A 16,206-nucleotide genomic window follows, 5' to 3' on the forward strand; every position below is an offset into this window, starting at 1 on the left:
ACTTATGGTCATGGCATACAGGAATAGATAACCTAATATTGTGTTTGTTTACTTATGGTCAAGGTTTACAATACTAGATAACCTTGTGTTTGTTTACTTATGGTCATGGCTTACAGGACTAGATAACCTAATGTTGTGTTTGTTTACTTATAGCCATGGCTTACAGTACTAGATAACCTAATCTTGTGTTTGTTTACTTATGGTCATGGCTTACAGGACTAGATAACCTTGAATTTGTTTACTTATGGTCATGGCTTACAGGACTAGATAACCTAATCTTGTGTTTGTTTACTTATAGTCATGGTTTACAGTACTAGATAACCTAATATTGTGTTTGTTTACTTATGGTCATGGCTTACAGGACTAGATAACCTAATATTGTGTTTGTTTACTTATGGTCAAGGCTTACAATTCAAGATAACCGTGAATTTGTTTACTTATGGTCATGGCTTACAGGACTAGATAACCTTGAATTTGTTTACTTATGGTCATGACTTACAGAACTAGATAACCATGAATTTGTTTACTTATGGTCATGGCTTACAGAACTAGATAACCATGAATTTGTTTACTTATGGTCATGGCTTACAGTTCAAGATAACCGTGAATTTGTTTACTTATGGTCATGGCTTACAGGACTAGATAACCTTGAATTTGTTTACTTATGGTCATGGCTTACAGAACTAGATAACCATAAATTTGTTTACTTATGGTCATGGTTTACAGTACTAGATAACCGTGAATTTGTTTACTTATGGTCATGGCTTACAGGACTAGATAACCTAATCTTGTGTTTGTTTACATATGGTCATGGCTGACAGAATTATTTAACCTTGTGATTGTTTACTTGTGGATTTGGCTGACAATAGTAAGCAAGTGTATAAGTAATTCTACTGTTTATTCTGTAAACTCCATCTTTTATTTTCAAAACGAGACCCAAAGACACTTTCCAAGAAGGCACACAAACAGTGTTAAAGAAAGATATCATGAATAAAATTGTTTTAATTTTAAAATATGCAAATAAAAGTTGTGAGGGGTCCTAGATTGTAAAGCAGCACATTTTGACCGTGAATAATCAAGAAAAATCACCATTGTAGTTAAGCCTAACTTCACAAGAACATGAAAATGATGAAAGAAAAGTTATGAAAGTGTTTCAGGATTAAAAAATTCTCTTTATGTAAATTGTGTTTCTTTTCTATTGATTTAGAAGATGAAAATAGGCTGGAAGGTGACAATATCCATTGCCTTGAAGACAGCACAAGAGGTAACATAATATTGTGAATAAGTTTTAGCTGATTTCTAGTGAAAGTTTGATTTTCAACCTAGTTATAGTAGTGAGATGTATGTATTTAAAAAATGCTGTTGTAAGTCCAGCACTGGAATGAAGAATCTGTACATCTTAAGAATAGGAATTCTTACCATATGTTTTAATATAAGTGTTTAACATAATATAAATTATTTGTTTCCTACATGGCTGCAAAAGAAGGACATTTGTTTAGACACTTGTTTAGAGATGTGAATAATCTGCTGAAATCACTCAAAAAATACAGGTCCTAAATGCATGTAAATTATTGAAGGAAGATAATAACTGCTTATTTCCACCATTAAATCTCATCAGACAGTAATGAGAGTGAAAAAATGAATCTTGCAAAATTATGTACATTCAATAATAGGTAACAGATTTCCCCTTGATGGTATGTGAAGTGAGAGACATGACTTGCACTCTCAGGTTTGCATTGTGGGCAAGTTTTGATGCATTTCTTTTGCATTTCACTTCCATGAATGTGTATTCACGTGGTTGAAGTTGAACTAAATTAATATGATTAACGAAATTAAAAACACACAACTTTAAGCTGTTATGATTTTTGCAACAGTCTCTTTACAATCAGAATCATTTAAGTTTTTGAATGTGGAAATATATTGAAGTCATTCTGAAAAGCCTGTATATAATAAGTTGGATAAATAAATAGAATTGCATTTTTCTGTTCACTAAATTTTACACTATATTCATCAACCTTCATAATAACTACATCATGATTTTATAAGAATTAACTAAAACAAACAATAGTCCTAGTTCAATTCATCCCAGAATTTGTTAGCATAGTTATGAATCCTCGGCCTGTCTTTGTGAATTTGCTAGACAACCAGTACTAGGAATCGGCCCAGCGTAGCCAGGTGGTTAGGGTGTTCGACTCACAATCTGCGGGTTCGAATCCCCATCCCACCAAACATGCTCGCTATTTCAGCCGTGGGGGCATTATAATGTGACGGTCAATCCCACTATTTGTTGGTAAAAGAGTAGCCCAAGACTTGGCAGTGGGTGGTGATGATTAGCAGCCTTCCCTCTAGTTTTACACTGCTAAATTAGGGACAGCTAGCGCAGATAGCCACCGTGTAGCTTTGCACGAAATTCAAAACAAACAAACACTAGGAATCCTAGTTTATTAAAGCTTATAACTTAGCTGTAATGAAACTAGAGAAGTTTTCTTAATCTTTTAAAGCATACATCATTTAGTAATGTTGTTTACATCAGCAGTATGAAAACTTATTTAAACTATTTAAATCTATTAGAACACGGTTTAATTGAATGTCATCTTCAAAAGTCTTGTTAAATAATAATTATTGGTTCTAATAATTTGCTTTGAACAATAAAATGCAAATATTTCCTGATATTGTAGAAAGTAATAAGATTTAAAATGTTTTTGAAGCCAACATACACAAACTTAAAACTGCTATATTTCATGATGCTAGTGTAGCTTATGTACATCAACAGTTTTTGTGAAACTACGAAGTTAGTTAAATTGAGAGAGCCATTTAATAAAATCTTAATGGCTTTATAGTGTATGTAGTTAAGAGTATGACAGTAATTACAGTTGAAACTATTATTACTTTACTACTAGTTTTGATCAGTGATTTGTTACCTATTATTTAGCTTTAATATTGCTCCCTGTTGGCTCGGCAGTAATTCTGAGGGATTATAATGCTACAAATCTGGTTTTGTACATGTGGGTAGCACACAGATAGCCCATTGTGTAGCTTTGCACTTAGGAACAGACAAGCTTTAATTTTGACATGTTAATGAAGTAACAATGTTTTTTTTTCAGGAGCATTACTTCAGGTTCACTCTTGTTTTGCCTTTTTTAACATTTAAATTTTTTTCAACAGTTATGTGTACTGAAGTCTTGATATCTGACGAGTGTCTTGAGGTTCAAACTTTTAATTTGATGAAAGTCAATTAAAGTTGTTTTCAGGAGAATGACTTTAGATGAAACCTTGTTTTGCTTTATTTACTAGATCAGAGATATTGATAAATAATTAACATTACTGTAGTGTTTGTAAATGTACAGTTGTGTATTCTATAAAACTAGATACAGGCTACTAAGGTGTAAGACTTGCCTTGTCTTAAATTTTGATCTAAAAAGTAAAACTAACTCAATGAGTTTTAACATTTTTATGTTATCAGAATGTCTATTTTCAGTTGTATTTAAACTCTAGATTTAAATATTTCTTGTTGAGATTAATTGTCCTATTTAATGTCCTATTTGATAATATATTTACTGATGAAACAATGTTTGTAATAAATATGATATTTGTGGAATGTACAATTGTCTTTGTTAGCCCCAATTCAAGATAATAATTATGTGTTTAGATATATCTAAAATTTATTACTTTAACTTTTTATATAGGGCTTTTTTTCTTTTTTTATTAAGTAGGGGGATATGTGTAATGGCTGAAAATTTCAAGTTTATGTGAATAAATCTTCCATTAGACAAACTCTGTTCTTGTTTAAAAAATCAAACATTTATTTGATACTTTGTTTCTTTTGTAGAAAAACAAAATTGGATTTTCATTAATTTTTCGTTATTCAGGTGGAAGGTTGGTAGCTTGGAGCCCTCAAATGACAAAGCTGCTTTTGTCCTTAAGACAAAAACATGATGGTCTATTTAATGAAGACTTTGTTCAAGGGGAACGTCTAACAAAAAGAAAAGCATGGAATATTATTGCAAAGATTATAACAAAAGTTAGCTCTGTTTATGTAACAGGAGATCAATGTGAAACAAAGTGGAAAAGAGAAACAAACAAGAAAAAACCTTTAGTGCAGGATGGAAGTAAAAGTGAGATTCCGAGTCCTTCAGTAAAATCAGCAGGAAATAATCATACAAATATTAGCTCTTCACTAAATGTGGCTGGATTGAAATCTGCAAGAAAACAGCTTAACCCTACAAAGTTAAGCATACCATTTTCTTCAAAGTCAGCCAGTGGTTGTTCTGTAATGTCAAATGGAAATACTGAAGCATCTATTGTAATCAGTGAAGAGTCCACTCAAAGTTCTCAGGACAAAGCAGAAGAAATACAAAAAGATACCATAAAAGACAAAAGTGTTGATAAAGCTGAAACACCAGCTGAATCTAGTGATAGAAAACGACCTCGGAAAGAGGAAGACAGTTACATTCAGACTATCAAAAAGATGCACAGTGATCGGATGCAGATTCTAGAAAAGCTAGTTCAAGTGTTTTCTGAAGACACGTAAATAGCTGCAAGTGGAAAACATAATGTAAAGTCGTTTTTTCAAAATATATGTTTAGATCATCCACTCATTGCTCATATTCATTCTCTGAAATGTTGTTGTTAGTTTTTCTTCTAAACATAGGTCATTTTGTCATAATTTTTGTAATAAATGCTCTAATCACATAATTATTTTAAGTTGTATTTTTTTTCTGTCATAAGAAACACTAGATATTAACTGAATGGAAGATAAACTGAAATGATGGATAAGTGAGCTAATGTCATGTTAAACTGACCTTTCACAGTCATTTTTCTAAACTTATTTTGATGAATTTTTTTATTCCTATCAGTAAAAAAATTGAGATATAATTATAGAATGTATTGTTTTGCATGTCACTCGCTGTTCAATTATTTAGTTTAAGTCCAGTTGAATAACTTGTTATTTTCGTTGTTGTGTCTTAGTCTATAATTTACTTGAATTTAAGCATTAAAATTTCTTGACTACTAGATCAAAATAATTACATTATGTTTATACCTTTAATCTGGCTGTAATGTTTTATTAAGATATTAATAATAATGAAACAAATAGTAGGTTTAAAAAAATTAATTCATTTGCCCATTCGCAAATGACCAGTCAAAAAACAAATTCCCCAAAATTGAGAAGTATTTCATAATTAATTCGTCTAAAAATCATTTTCCTAAACTTGTTTCAATTTGTTGATCAGCATCATTTCTCACTAGTCATTATGTTTGAATAACAGAGCTAAAACCACAAGAATAAAGGGCCTAAAGTTAGAATAATTTAAGTACTAATTAAAACTTATCTTTGAATATGCAGGTACTTTGTGTGTGTAATGATGAACCTTATGTAAGAATAGAATATCAAAATGTTGAATAATGTTCATGTGAAACAATAATGAATGATTGTTAATGCAGACTTCAAATCACTAAGTCCTATAAAAACATTTCAAGCATGCATATCTAAAAGATGGGTAAGAAGGGGCTGGAAACCATAGATAAATGCCACTTGTGCAACCACTGTGAACTTGTTTTTTTTTCTCCACAATTTTTGCATTTAGTAGTTGTCAGTGGTTTATTGTGATTACATATCAGTATTTTGTTTGTTTGCTTCGGGTGCTGTAATCCAGTATTCAAATAATCTCTGAATATTCTTCTCAAGATTGAAGTTTTGTTTTTCTTTTTCAAAAATTAGTATAAATATTCAAAGTTTTTGGTTTTATATTGTTAGTAGTTTTACACGTATCAAATTAAAAAAATTACTTTCTTTTTTCTGTTTCTGCTATTTGATACAACTAATCTTCCAACAGAAAGATTGAAGTTGAAAGAAGATAGTCTAGCAGGGATCTCCATCATGTTGTTGATAAGCACACAATATCTATGTATTAAACAATCTATATAAATGGCTGAGCATGTATGCACTTTCCCTGATCAAATCGGGTTTTTGTTGGCTAGATATTGTTAAAAGTTGCATGCTTTGATGTCTTTAGAATCATTGTTTAATATAGTTTTTAATGGATGGAACAGTGATATAGAATCATTGTTAAACATGGTTTAAATGGACGGAACAGTGATATAGAATCATTGTTTAACATAGTTTAAATGAATGGAACAGTGATATAGAATCATTGTTTAACATAGTTTAAATGGATGGAACAGTGATATAGAATCATTGTTAAACATGGTTTAAATGGATGGAACAGTGATATAGAATCGTTGTTTAATATGGTTTTTAATGGATGGAACAGTGATGCATTAAAACTTCTGATTGTTTTGCTGCATTCAGCTTTTCTTCTTTTCTTTCCTTGTGCCGAGTTTGATTCTTTATATATTGTCCTGATAGAAATGCAGATAGCTGGGGTGGGGGTCATGAACAGACGTTTTTTGTTTTTTTTTAAGTATAGCCTCAAACTGATAAAAGTAAATATGAATGAAAACTTTTGCAATTACTAGTATCTAATGTTGGAAACATGGTCAGTTGAATGGATAAGTATGATCAATTGATGTACATTACAAGATCAATGTCAGATTTTGTGACAATTTCCTTGACAAACAATGGACTAAATATATGAGTAAATTACAGAAATATCTCTTTACATAATCATTTAGGCCTAATAAAGGGGCAATGTTAGACCTATTTCTGTGCCATTACCTAGCTGTGTTAGTTATTTTGGATATGGTGGTTGTGTGAAATTAGTATGCTGTATTAATACTTTATAATTTGAGAAAACATGGCTTAACTTAGTATCATAACTATAAACAGCAGTACATAAAAATAGTACTTGTACCTAGTATTTTGTTACTTTTTGAAACTTAGATAAATCTCACAGAATATAAGTTATTTGTAAGTTGCTACAGTAGAGTGCTTGCTACTTCTGTTATTTCACATGAACTGATAGAGTTGAAAAGTTTAACTATGTGTAGGCTTGATGTTCACTGATTGACTTCTGATAATATTTTTATTGGTTGAGCCTTTCTATAATTGTGCTTATTGGCTATGTATTATGATTATTCTGGAAATTCTGTTGGTTATGTATAGAAATGTTGTTATATATATAAAAAAAAAAGAGTTTTGAGGGTTTTTTAGTTTCAATAAAAGTTATGAAATCACTTTTCTGTTGGTGAAAGTGATGAATGAGGTTTAGTGACACAGAGTAGCCAATGTCCATTTTCAACAATGAAGTGAGAGCTCTGTAATGACATTTTGTTCCTGACTTAATAAAACAAAGCCACTTCTGGCCATGGAAAACCAAAATCATATATTTGGTAGTTTTTTACTCACCTTCAAGATGACAAAATGCTTAAAGCTAAGGTGCAAGTAACTTTTCAGTTGAAGAAGTTGCTAAGTGTCCAAAAATCTGCATTAAGCTGAGCATATAAGATTCATGTGTAGAACATTTGCTACCTGACCAAAGATCCCAACCATAAGTAACAATGAGACTGCAGATGTCCGGCAGAATATCAGTGGTTTAATCAAAGAAGTCCCTTACATCTCCATGATGTTTATTGGTCAGTGTAATTTAAAGAGAAAAAGTAAAGTTTTATGATAACAATTCAATGGCCAATCTTTTATTAGTTCATTAGGACTTAAATACTGCAGGTTACATTGCAGATTAATTTAAAAACATAATTGCTGGAAAGAACCATCAAAAGTTATTTTTTGTTATACTAGATAATGCTGCCAAATTGATAGCCCACATTGAAAATGTTCATTAATGAATATCCACATGTCCAGCATTACAGTTGTGCAGCTCATGCAATGAAACTAGATACACTTGATGCAAATAATTTGAAAACATTCTCATCATACTTGCACAAGTGCAAAAAAAGGAAGAGAAAATCTAGTGAAACTCAATGGGATTGTCCATTAAACATTTCAAAGACCTATAGTTAGCTGTTGCAGAAGAAACATTTTCATGTTGATATTTTTGATGAAAGGGTGTTCTGGATGCAAAATTTCAAATTCCTTGTGTAGCATGATCAGTTGAAAAGATGGGAACAAGTTTAGCTACATTGTTTGATGCTCAAATATAATTTTTTTCAAGAATACAAATATAAGGAAGTCCATTCACCAAAGTTGATGAGTACAACATTCAAAAACAATACTAGCAAGTTATTACCCCAGTTCAAAAATCAGCATACCTTATCAATTGGTGTTATCAAAGGAAGGATTCAACATGTGATTTCAATATGGCCATGTCCAATTTCATAGGGCATTATGGTCAGCGAACTATTTTTCCACAGTTGGCCAGTTTTAAAACATACAAGTTTATTTGACACTAAAACCACATGTGATGCTTTACCTGCTGTGGAATCTGAAAACCTCTATTGATATGGGCCTGGTGATTAGAGTGCTTGGCTTGCAATCTGTGGGTTGCAGACTTGAATCCCCATCACTGAACATGTTTGCTCTTTCAGCTGTGCAGGAGTTATAATGTGATGGTCAATCCCATTATTTGTTGATAAAGAAGTAGCCCACAAGTTTAGTAGTTGTCTTCCCTCTGATCTATAACTGCTAAATTAGGAATGGCTAGCTCAAATAGCCCTCGAGTAGCCTTGCAGAACATTCAAACCAAACTGTTGATGTGGTAGAAAAGCATGTGTTTTTTCCTGTATTTTTGTCTATGTGGCTGACATCTTTGTCTGTAATTTGCACAACAGCTTCTGTGTTTAGTGAAGCTGGACATTTTAATGATCCATAAACATTAAAACAAGAAACTGACTGATGATGTCCAAAGTTGATAAATTGTTCAGTGTCTAATACAACCTCTGGTTGATAACTCCCAGAAGAAAACAAAGAGGGATGGTGGTTGGAGAATACATTGTTAAGGATCAGAACAGTAAGGAATAAGTAACAATGGAAAACTAAAATTGTGAAGAAAAGGCCAAAGGATCCTGTTTAATTGGACTGATATGTTGTTTTACGAGGTTGTATGTTTTTAAGATAATTCTTAATTTGCATCTTTATTAGACAATAAGTGTCGAAGTTTTTGTAAAATAGAAACGGGGCATAAAGAGATAAGATTCACAAACAGTTTTGTTATGTTTATTATTGAAGTAAAAAATAAAAACAAACTTTTCTTCAATTTCTAAATAAATCATTTGAAGCAAACTATAGGAACTTCGTAATGTGTAATACAAAAAGTCTTGCAGATATTTCACTATCACAGAAGCAATATTTAACAGTATTTCATCACCTTGATCAGTCAAGTAACCCAATCCTTATGGACATCAGAAGTTGAAAGTGGCCTGAAATCTTGATCGCAATGCTCTATCTTTGCATTGTAGAAATAAGTTACAATATATTTGTATCTTAGACAATTAACATTCTATTTGAAATAAATAGTAGACCAATATATAATTTTGATCGAAATAATTAAGATTACAGCTGAAAATATCGTTAATAGCAAGGGTACCCAACCGATGAAACAATGTATTCTAATATTTATACGTAAGAAATGTATATTTAATTAGCTATACTCAATGCCAGGTTAATTTTTAGTTTTACTCTAAGTAGGTAGCTTGCGCTGATCAGAAGTTAATTTAAAATTAATGCTAGAGCATTGTATTATATAAGTGTCGTCAAGATAGCCAAGTTAACATTTTCTGTAGAACAAACATCGGAGCACCGTATAATACAGTCATGATAATTTAGTTAGCATTGTCATTGGAATAAACATTGGATCTTTATATAGTTATATAGTCAAAATATCTTAGTTAACATGTTTTCTGGAATAAACTTTGGAGCATTGTATAAACCTAGTAAATATAACTTGGTTAACAGGAAGGTTTTTACTTCCTTACGTCTTGCATTGAATAATATGTTTACACGACTTTTCGGGGCACATGCGTTCTCCTTTTGGTCAGTGAAATAGATATGAGCAGCTACTTTTCTTCGGGATTCAAAATTATTGAATCGCCGATAACCGTAGTTTTTATTCTTATGGTATCTGCTTCACCAATGATTTCATGCTTTATAACTGGCAACTGGACTAACTAATATTGTCGAAATACACAAAAGTGTCTTTTGAAATATATTACCATACCATCCTTATAAAGTGTTTTATCTTCTTTTTTTAAAATATTTCCCTGGAATATTGTGGATATAGCCAGTACAGAGATGCAGCAGATATTAAAGGATGTTGTCATACAACCATCAGGGAGTGCATGTTCATTTCTAGTAGTGATTGGGAAGAATGATGACATAAGCAAGTTTTGTGTATATTTCCACTGGGTGAATGCCATGATGTACTGTGATGCCTTTCTGTTGCCACGAACATACAAATATTTAGATGTGCTGGAAGATGCTTAATAATTAAGTCCTCTAGACCTGGCCTCCAGATTTTGACAAATGGAACTGGATAATGAGAGCAAGGTCAAAACTGCTTTTAGCACTCGAGATAGTTTGAGCTCTGAGTCATGCCATTTGGCCTGTGTAATGATATGGCCTCTTCCGAGAGGCTGATGGAGCTTATGCTTAAGAGGCTGCAATAAATGAGATGACTGATCTATGTGTATAATGTCCTGATACTTGAACATTTGTTTTAGCCTGCTGCTATGAACTTATCCATGGTTCTGCAATGGATAAGAATGTTAGGGTAAAAACTAAAGTACACACAAGTAGAATTTACCAGTCACATAGTGGAGAGAGACGCCACCTTGACTGACCCTGCGAAGATTGAATTGGTTTGAGACTGAGTGCAACCCGTAACGAGATGAGAAGCTGAAAGTTTCCTTGGGATTGCATTATATTATCATTATTTCGTGGCCAAATTTTCCAAGATTGCCGTTTTAGTGTCTGCTTTCATTAGAGCTAATGTTCATTTTAGGTAGACCAAGAAGTGTAAACACACATTCCTATCACTAAAACGTACTTTATTGGAAGCTCTTGTGGTGGTATGAACTATGAGTACCTGTTGGATAAGGATGCCAGTGATAGTGGAGTCAAGCCAGTGTTGTAACAGTCGCTAGACAGAGTGGAATAAGTGATTGTATGCAACAGCCAGGTGCTCATGTTCCCGTAAGCCAATACTGCATGACCAATATGGAATTATTTACAGTTGTAGTCTTCATAAAATATTGGTCATTATTTGTATGGCAGGAAGTTCACCCTTAGGATGGATCAAGCATTCCCATGAAGGGATTGTAGCACATTGGATCACAACGTTGCAGTGGTAAGACAGGGTCATATGGCTTTGTCTGGTAGTGCAACACAGAAACAGATTATCTCGGAACATAGTGAGGATCTGTATATTCATTGAATGTCCTCACACAGGGCACCATGTTGAAATAAAATCACTTTAGCTGTCATGTCACTAATCCTACTGTAGGCGATTGTTCTAGTGATGAGACACCAAACTCACACCTCGAGAGTTTTAGGAAGGGCAATTGGGGGATCGGAAACTGGGCACTCCTTGACATGTAGAAGGGTAACAAGCATTTACAAGTGTGCCACAGCATGTTGTAGTATTTGCATCAGTCACCTAGACGTGGTTCTCAGCCTGTATCGCATCTAGTGGTATCCAGGATGCTGAGGCAGATCTTGTATGATGCAAAGACTTGATGTCATCAAGGTGTATCATGCACTAGTATTAATGTTCTATGGCAATTCCACTGGTGGTGTTTGAATCATGATGTTCAGCAGTTGTGCCAACAGGGTGCTGTGTATGCAGCTTACATGAAAAACTGGCCTAGATGGGGTAAACTCCATTAAAGAATTGTTGGTTCTGTTCTCTAGAGAATAGCCCCAGGACATCACTGGTTCCCTCCTAGAGACAAAGTCAAGTAATTGATATGTACTGGTTATTTTCAACTACTTCACTAAGTGGGCCAGGGCCTACCCATTGGTGGACACTAGCACATTTCATTGCTGATGTGTTGGCAGAGCAATATATAGCTAGATTTGATGCACCTGAAGGAATTCTCATAGATCATGAAACTATTTTTAATTGTCAGTTCTCTTGGTTGAGCAGTGTTGGGTGTGGTAAAGATGCACACTTCAAGCTATCGTCCCCAGTTAGGTGGTTTGGCAGAGCAGGCAATACAGACTGTCAAGCACATCCTTACAAAGTTTTTAATTCTGTTCAAACCAACTGGGACAAATATTTGCCATGTATAATAATTGACTGGATGTTTACCAAACATGCTCATGTTTGTGTGGGAAATTATGCTCCTCGTAGATGTCATGTATAGTTTACCACCTATTGAAGAAGTGCCACAGTGTCCATAAGCATATGTGGTATAGTTAAAATCTGCACTGGTTAATGAAAATGAGTTTATGCACTAGGAACTAGGTATGGTATGAAAAACAATCAAGGAATGGATCTTTCAGCATGGAGATTGAGTTTGGCATTAGCACGTGGCAATGGCATGGAAGCTGCTTGGTTCCATCTCGAAAGGTCTGCACCTAGTATCCTGACAAGCTGGTCCATTGACACATTAAATACAACATTCACATGTCATAATAAAGTGCATACAGCACTTTAATAAGCTGAAACCTTAGCTTGCAGATAAACTTCACATGCTCTGGTTTGACCAGGAATTGTAGTTTAGGACTGATGTGTCAGAGGAAGATATGGATGCTGTTTTAGAACACTTCAGCTCAGCTGATGAAGATGAGGATGTTAAGAGTACTTATCTGTGTTTGATCAGGAAGTGCCTAAAGAGATGTTGGAAAGCTTTTGTTATTGGTCGAGATACTAATGCTGATCTCTTGATTATAGCTGCAATTAATTGGCAGAGTTGTACAATTGATGATTATATAGCCACTAACTGAAAGAAAGTGGTGATCCTTGCTTTCCAACCATATCAAGTGATATTCACTATACAATGTATGCATTAAATTGTGTGAATTCCACTTGATTATCGGGAGTTAGGAGTGTCATTTGGTCGAAAAACCAAGGACTTAAATGGTGTTGCACCCCTTACTTTCCGAACTATTTAGTGGTGATTCCAACGAAATGTATGAACTACATTTTGTGATTACCACTCCATCACAGTAGTCAGGACACTTGTTTGATCTAGAAACCTATGACTGCTCTGATGTCTTATGACCCTTACTTTCTGAGCTGTTGACTGGTTTTTGTCTGATAAAAATGTATGGACGGAATTTGTTGATTATCACAATATATTGGAGTTTATTAATTTCCATGGCTGAGAAAAATTAGGTTTTAGTGTTTGCACAGTGTTTTGTCTATTTGGGCACTAGTGTGGGTCCTAACTCTGCAGTCACATCCCTCCATTTCTTTCCTATCAGACCTGGACTTTGTTTTGTATAACAACCATCTGTGAACAGTTTGGTTGACACAAGCATTCTCGGGTCTCCCCAGTGTTGTAAACCATTGTCCTTAGAGATAGTAGTCACAATATAGATCAAGTGTGAGACCAGAGAATGCTTGTGTCAACCAAGCTGTCCACATGTAATAGGGTTTATATTCTACATACATGATATAGATGAGTACGTATAAGCCTGTAGTCATACAACTTGACTACCAATTGTTTTTTCATACTCTGCTCCTAAGAAATATTTTAGGGTAGGATATGTTTGTAACTAGGTCATTACAGCTTTAACCCACATTCTTGACCAAATTTTTTTACCAATCAGAATTCTTTGGCCTTGCATTTTGAATCCTGAACTTGTATTTGAGAGCAAATTCTTGATTCTTTTGGCTATTTTGTTTTTCGTCTAGCCAATTGTGAGTAATATTCTCAAAACCTGCACGAAAATGGAAGGTTACTATAGTGAGAATGTTTGGCAATTTCAGCGATTTGACATAATTATTTGCCTTACCAATCACTCCAGAAATTAGCCTTACTTTTATCACATGCCCCCCAGTGGCACAGCAGTATGTCTGCGGACTTACAACGCTAGAATCCGGGTTTCGATGCCTGTGGTGGGCAGAACACAGATAGCCCATTGTGTAGCTTTGTGCTTAATTACTAACAAACAAACTTTTATCACAGTGTTATTTGGATGAAGATGTATTGTTAGATGATGCATCAAGCATGCAGAGTCTGGCTACTGATAGACTAGCTCTAAAATCTCCAGAATACCAGAACTCGTCAACCACCACAACTATCCAGCAGGTAGAGCCAAAGAGTGAGGGTTCTCCCAAACCTGTGATGCCCAGTGTGTCAGCTAGGAAACACTATGCCAGATTCAGTCCCACTGTAGACAAGATCCAAGAGTGAATCAAAAGTGAAGTTAATTATTTGGTGAGAAAAGTTACAAATATACCATTGGAAACTGTTTTGTAAAGAAACTCAGATATCACCCTATGTGTATGCACCTCCAGTAGGACCATAACATCCCTTAATCCAATAGGACATTCCTGGAACCCCAGTATGCTAAACGATTAACAAAAAAACAGGAAGCTCAATCAACCATTACCACCACCACAACTCCAGTGGCAGTAGTAACTGTAGTATCCAGCACCAGCCCACTGGCTATGAAAATAACAATGGTACCAGTAAACACCATCAACTAAAAGGTGTTCACTTCATAAGCAGATCCTCCCAAGGCTCCAGGATTGTGTCTGGAGAAGAATGAGCTGTCAATTAGTTCCCTGACCCAGAGCAGATTTTGGTTTAAATTGCCACTGTCAAGAATATGCAAAAAAGGTGGACAGAAGCTTGGGTATTTTATAACCAAGAGAACGACCATCTGATAAACAATGACAGTCGCCAATGTAGATGGAGGAAGGGGTGTGTCATCTCTGAGAGAATCTGATGAGAACTCACAAGGCTCTTTTGGCATCGAGGAAGATCATTGGTCAGACAACAATGGCAGATTTCAAATCTGTGGTGGCATTGGAAGACATACTATTGAGGTTCTTCTAGATAAGCGGATCCAGCTTCTCCACCTAACTTGTATGTATATACATGTTTTGTGTGAGTTTACTTTTTTAATTAATTTAGTTAGTTAAATTATATAGTATATATACATATATGTATATTTCCAGCACTTTATGAAAGGTTTCTTTTATATGTGGTTCATTGCTCTTGCACTTAATGGGTTGTTTAATGTTAGCAGTATTGTTTTGTCTGTATATGTTAAAACGTTTTTTTTTGCATTTCACTGTGCACTGAACATTATTAAAAGGACATTTTCTGATTTTTATTTGCTTATATGTATGGTGTTGGCTATCTCCTCTTAAAGGGGATAAGTGATCATTATGTTAATTTCCTTGTTTTAAGACATCCCTATTTTATTACAGATGTTTTAGTGTTTAACTTGTGACTTTTGTTTTTACCTGTATACAAGTGTTTTTACTGTGGTAATGATGAGTTTTTTATTTCTTGATTTTATTAGTTGTTTTAGAATAAGGGATGGCCGAGTATAGATATAAATGATAAGGGGACGAGAAATTTGGTACAGGATGGTACTGAACATTTATCACCCCTTTACTTAATATGTGAATTTTTTGAAATTTCTGTTTTCTTTATATTCAGCTTAAATATCGAACATCACTCAAGTAAACAGCTAAGCACATCCCCGTTATTCTAACTGTACACGGAATAACTCAGCTAAACTCCTCCCCATTATTCTAACTGCACACGGGACTAGAATAATTCTCTCTCTCTCTCCGGATATTAAATGCATTCTCTAGCTTGAAAGATAGCTTTAAATTCACCCGTAATGTCCCAAAATAGACAGCTTTCTTTTGCCCAGCAAATTTGGTCATGGCCCGAGGTTTCCCAATCCTTGTGCTCTTAAGAGTGGTTTAGAATCACGTAAGTGATGTGCGGGATGGAGCAGCTCGACTTTGTTTATGCTGTATCAGTTGGTGTTGTACAGGCTCTCCTCTGTTAAGCAAGACTTTAAGCATTGCTCAGCTTTACTGATTCTAGCAGATTTAGAGTTTTAATGTAAGCAATTTAGTGTTGTTAAGGTTTAACATTGTTTTATGTTTAACCTAAAAAGCATTTTCGTCTTATTGAGCTATTAGTTTCTTTCTGTTTTTTTTTGGCTTACTGTAACCTGGTGGAAGAGAGAGAGAGAGAAAAACTAATAAAGATTTTCTGTTACTATCTCTCTCTCTCTCTATAGTTCCACATTCACATAACAATCAGTTGGCCTTGTTTTGTTTTGAGTCATTGACTATGTTATAAATAAAGACTGTTGTATTGTAGATTTTTGTGTATTGATTCTTTCTTTATGACGAACTCAGTTAGAGTTCAGGG

The 16,206-nt window shown here is 34.2% G+C and overlaps 1 protein-coding gene across 5 annotated transcripts in view; it reads left to right on the top strand.

The window, feature by feature from the left end:
* The window catches only part of LOC106462853, a 53,289-nt gene extending 39,264 nt beyond the window's left edge, over window positions 1–14,025 (top strand). For 4 of the 5 annotated variants that reach the window (XM_022390246.1, XM_022390245.1, XM_013922816.2 and 1 more), the window contains exons 7-8: window positions 1,208–1,264; window positions 3,870–7,279. In XM_022390246.1, coding sequence (XP_022245954.1) covers window positions 1,208–1,264; window positions 3,870–4,531 — 719 coding nt within the window. In that variant the 3' untranslated portion in view covers window positions 4,532–7,279. Of the gene's footprint in view, window positions 1–1,207; window positions 1,265–3,869; window positions 7,280–14,014 lie in introns of those variants that run through there. The other variant, XR_002611361.1, reaches the window with a different exon arrangement.
* Window positions 14,026–16,206: the final 2,181 nt, after the last annotated feature.

This window comes from Limulus polyphemus, unplaced genomic scaffold, assembly GCF_000517525.1.
Source record: "Limulus polyphemus unplaced genomic scaffold, Limulus_polyphemus-2.1.2 Scaffold1268, whole genome shotgun sequence".
Classification (NCBI taxonomy): domain Eukaryota; kingdom Metazoa; phylum Arthropoda; class Merostomata; order Xiphosura; family Limulidae; genus Limulus; species Limulus polyphemus.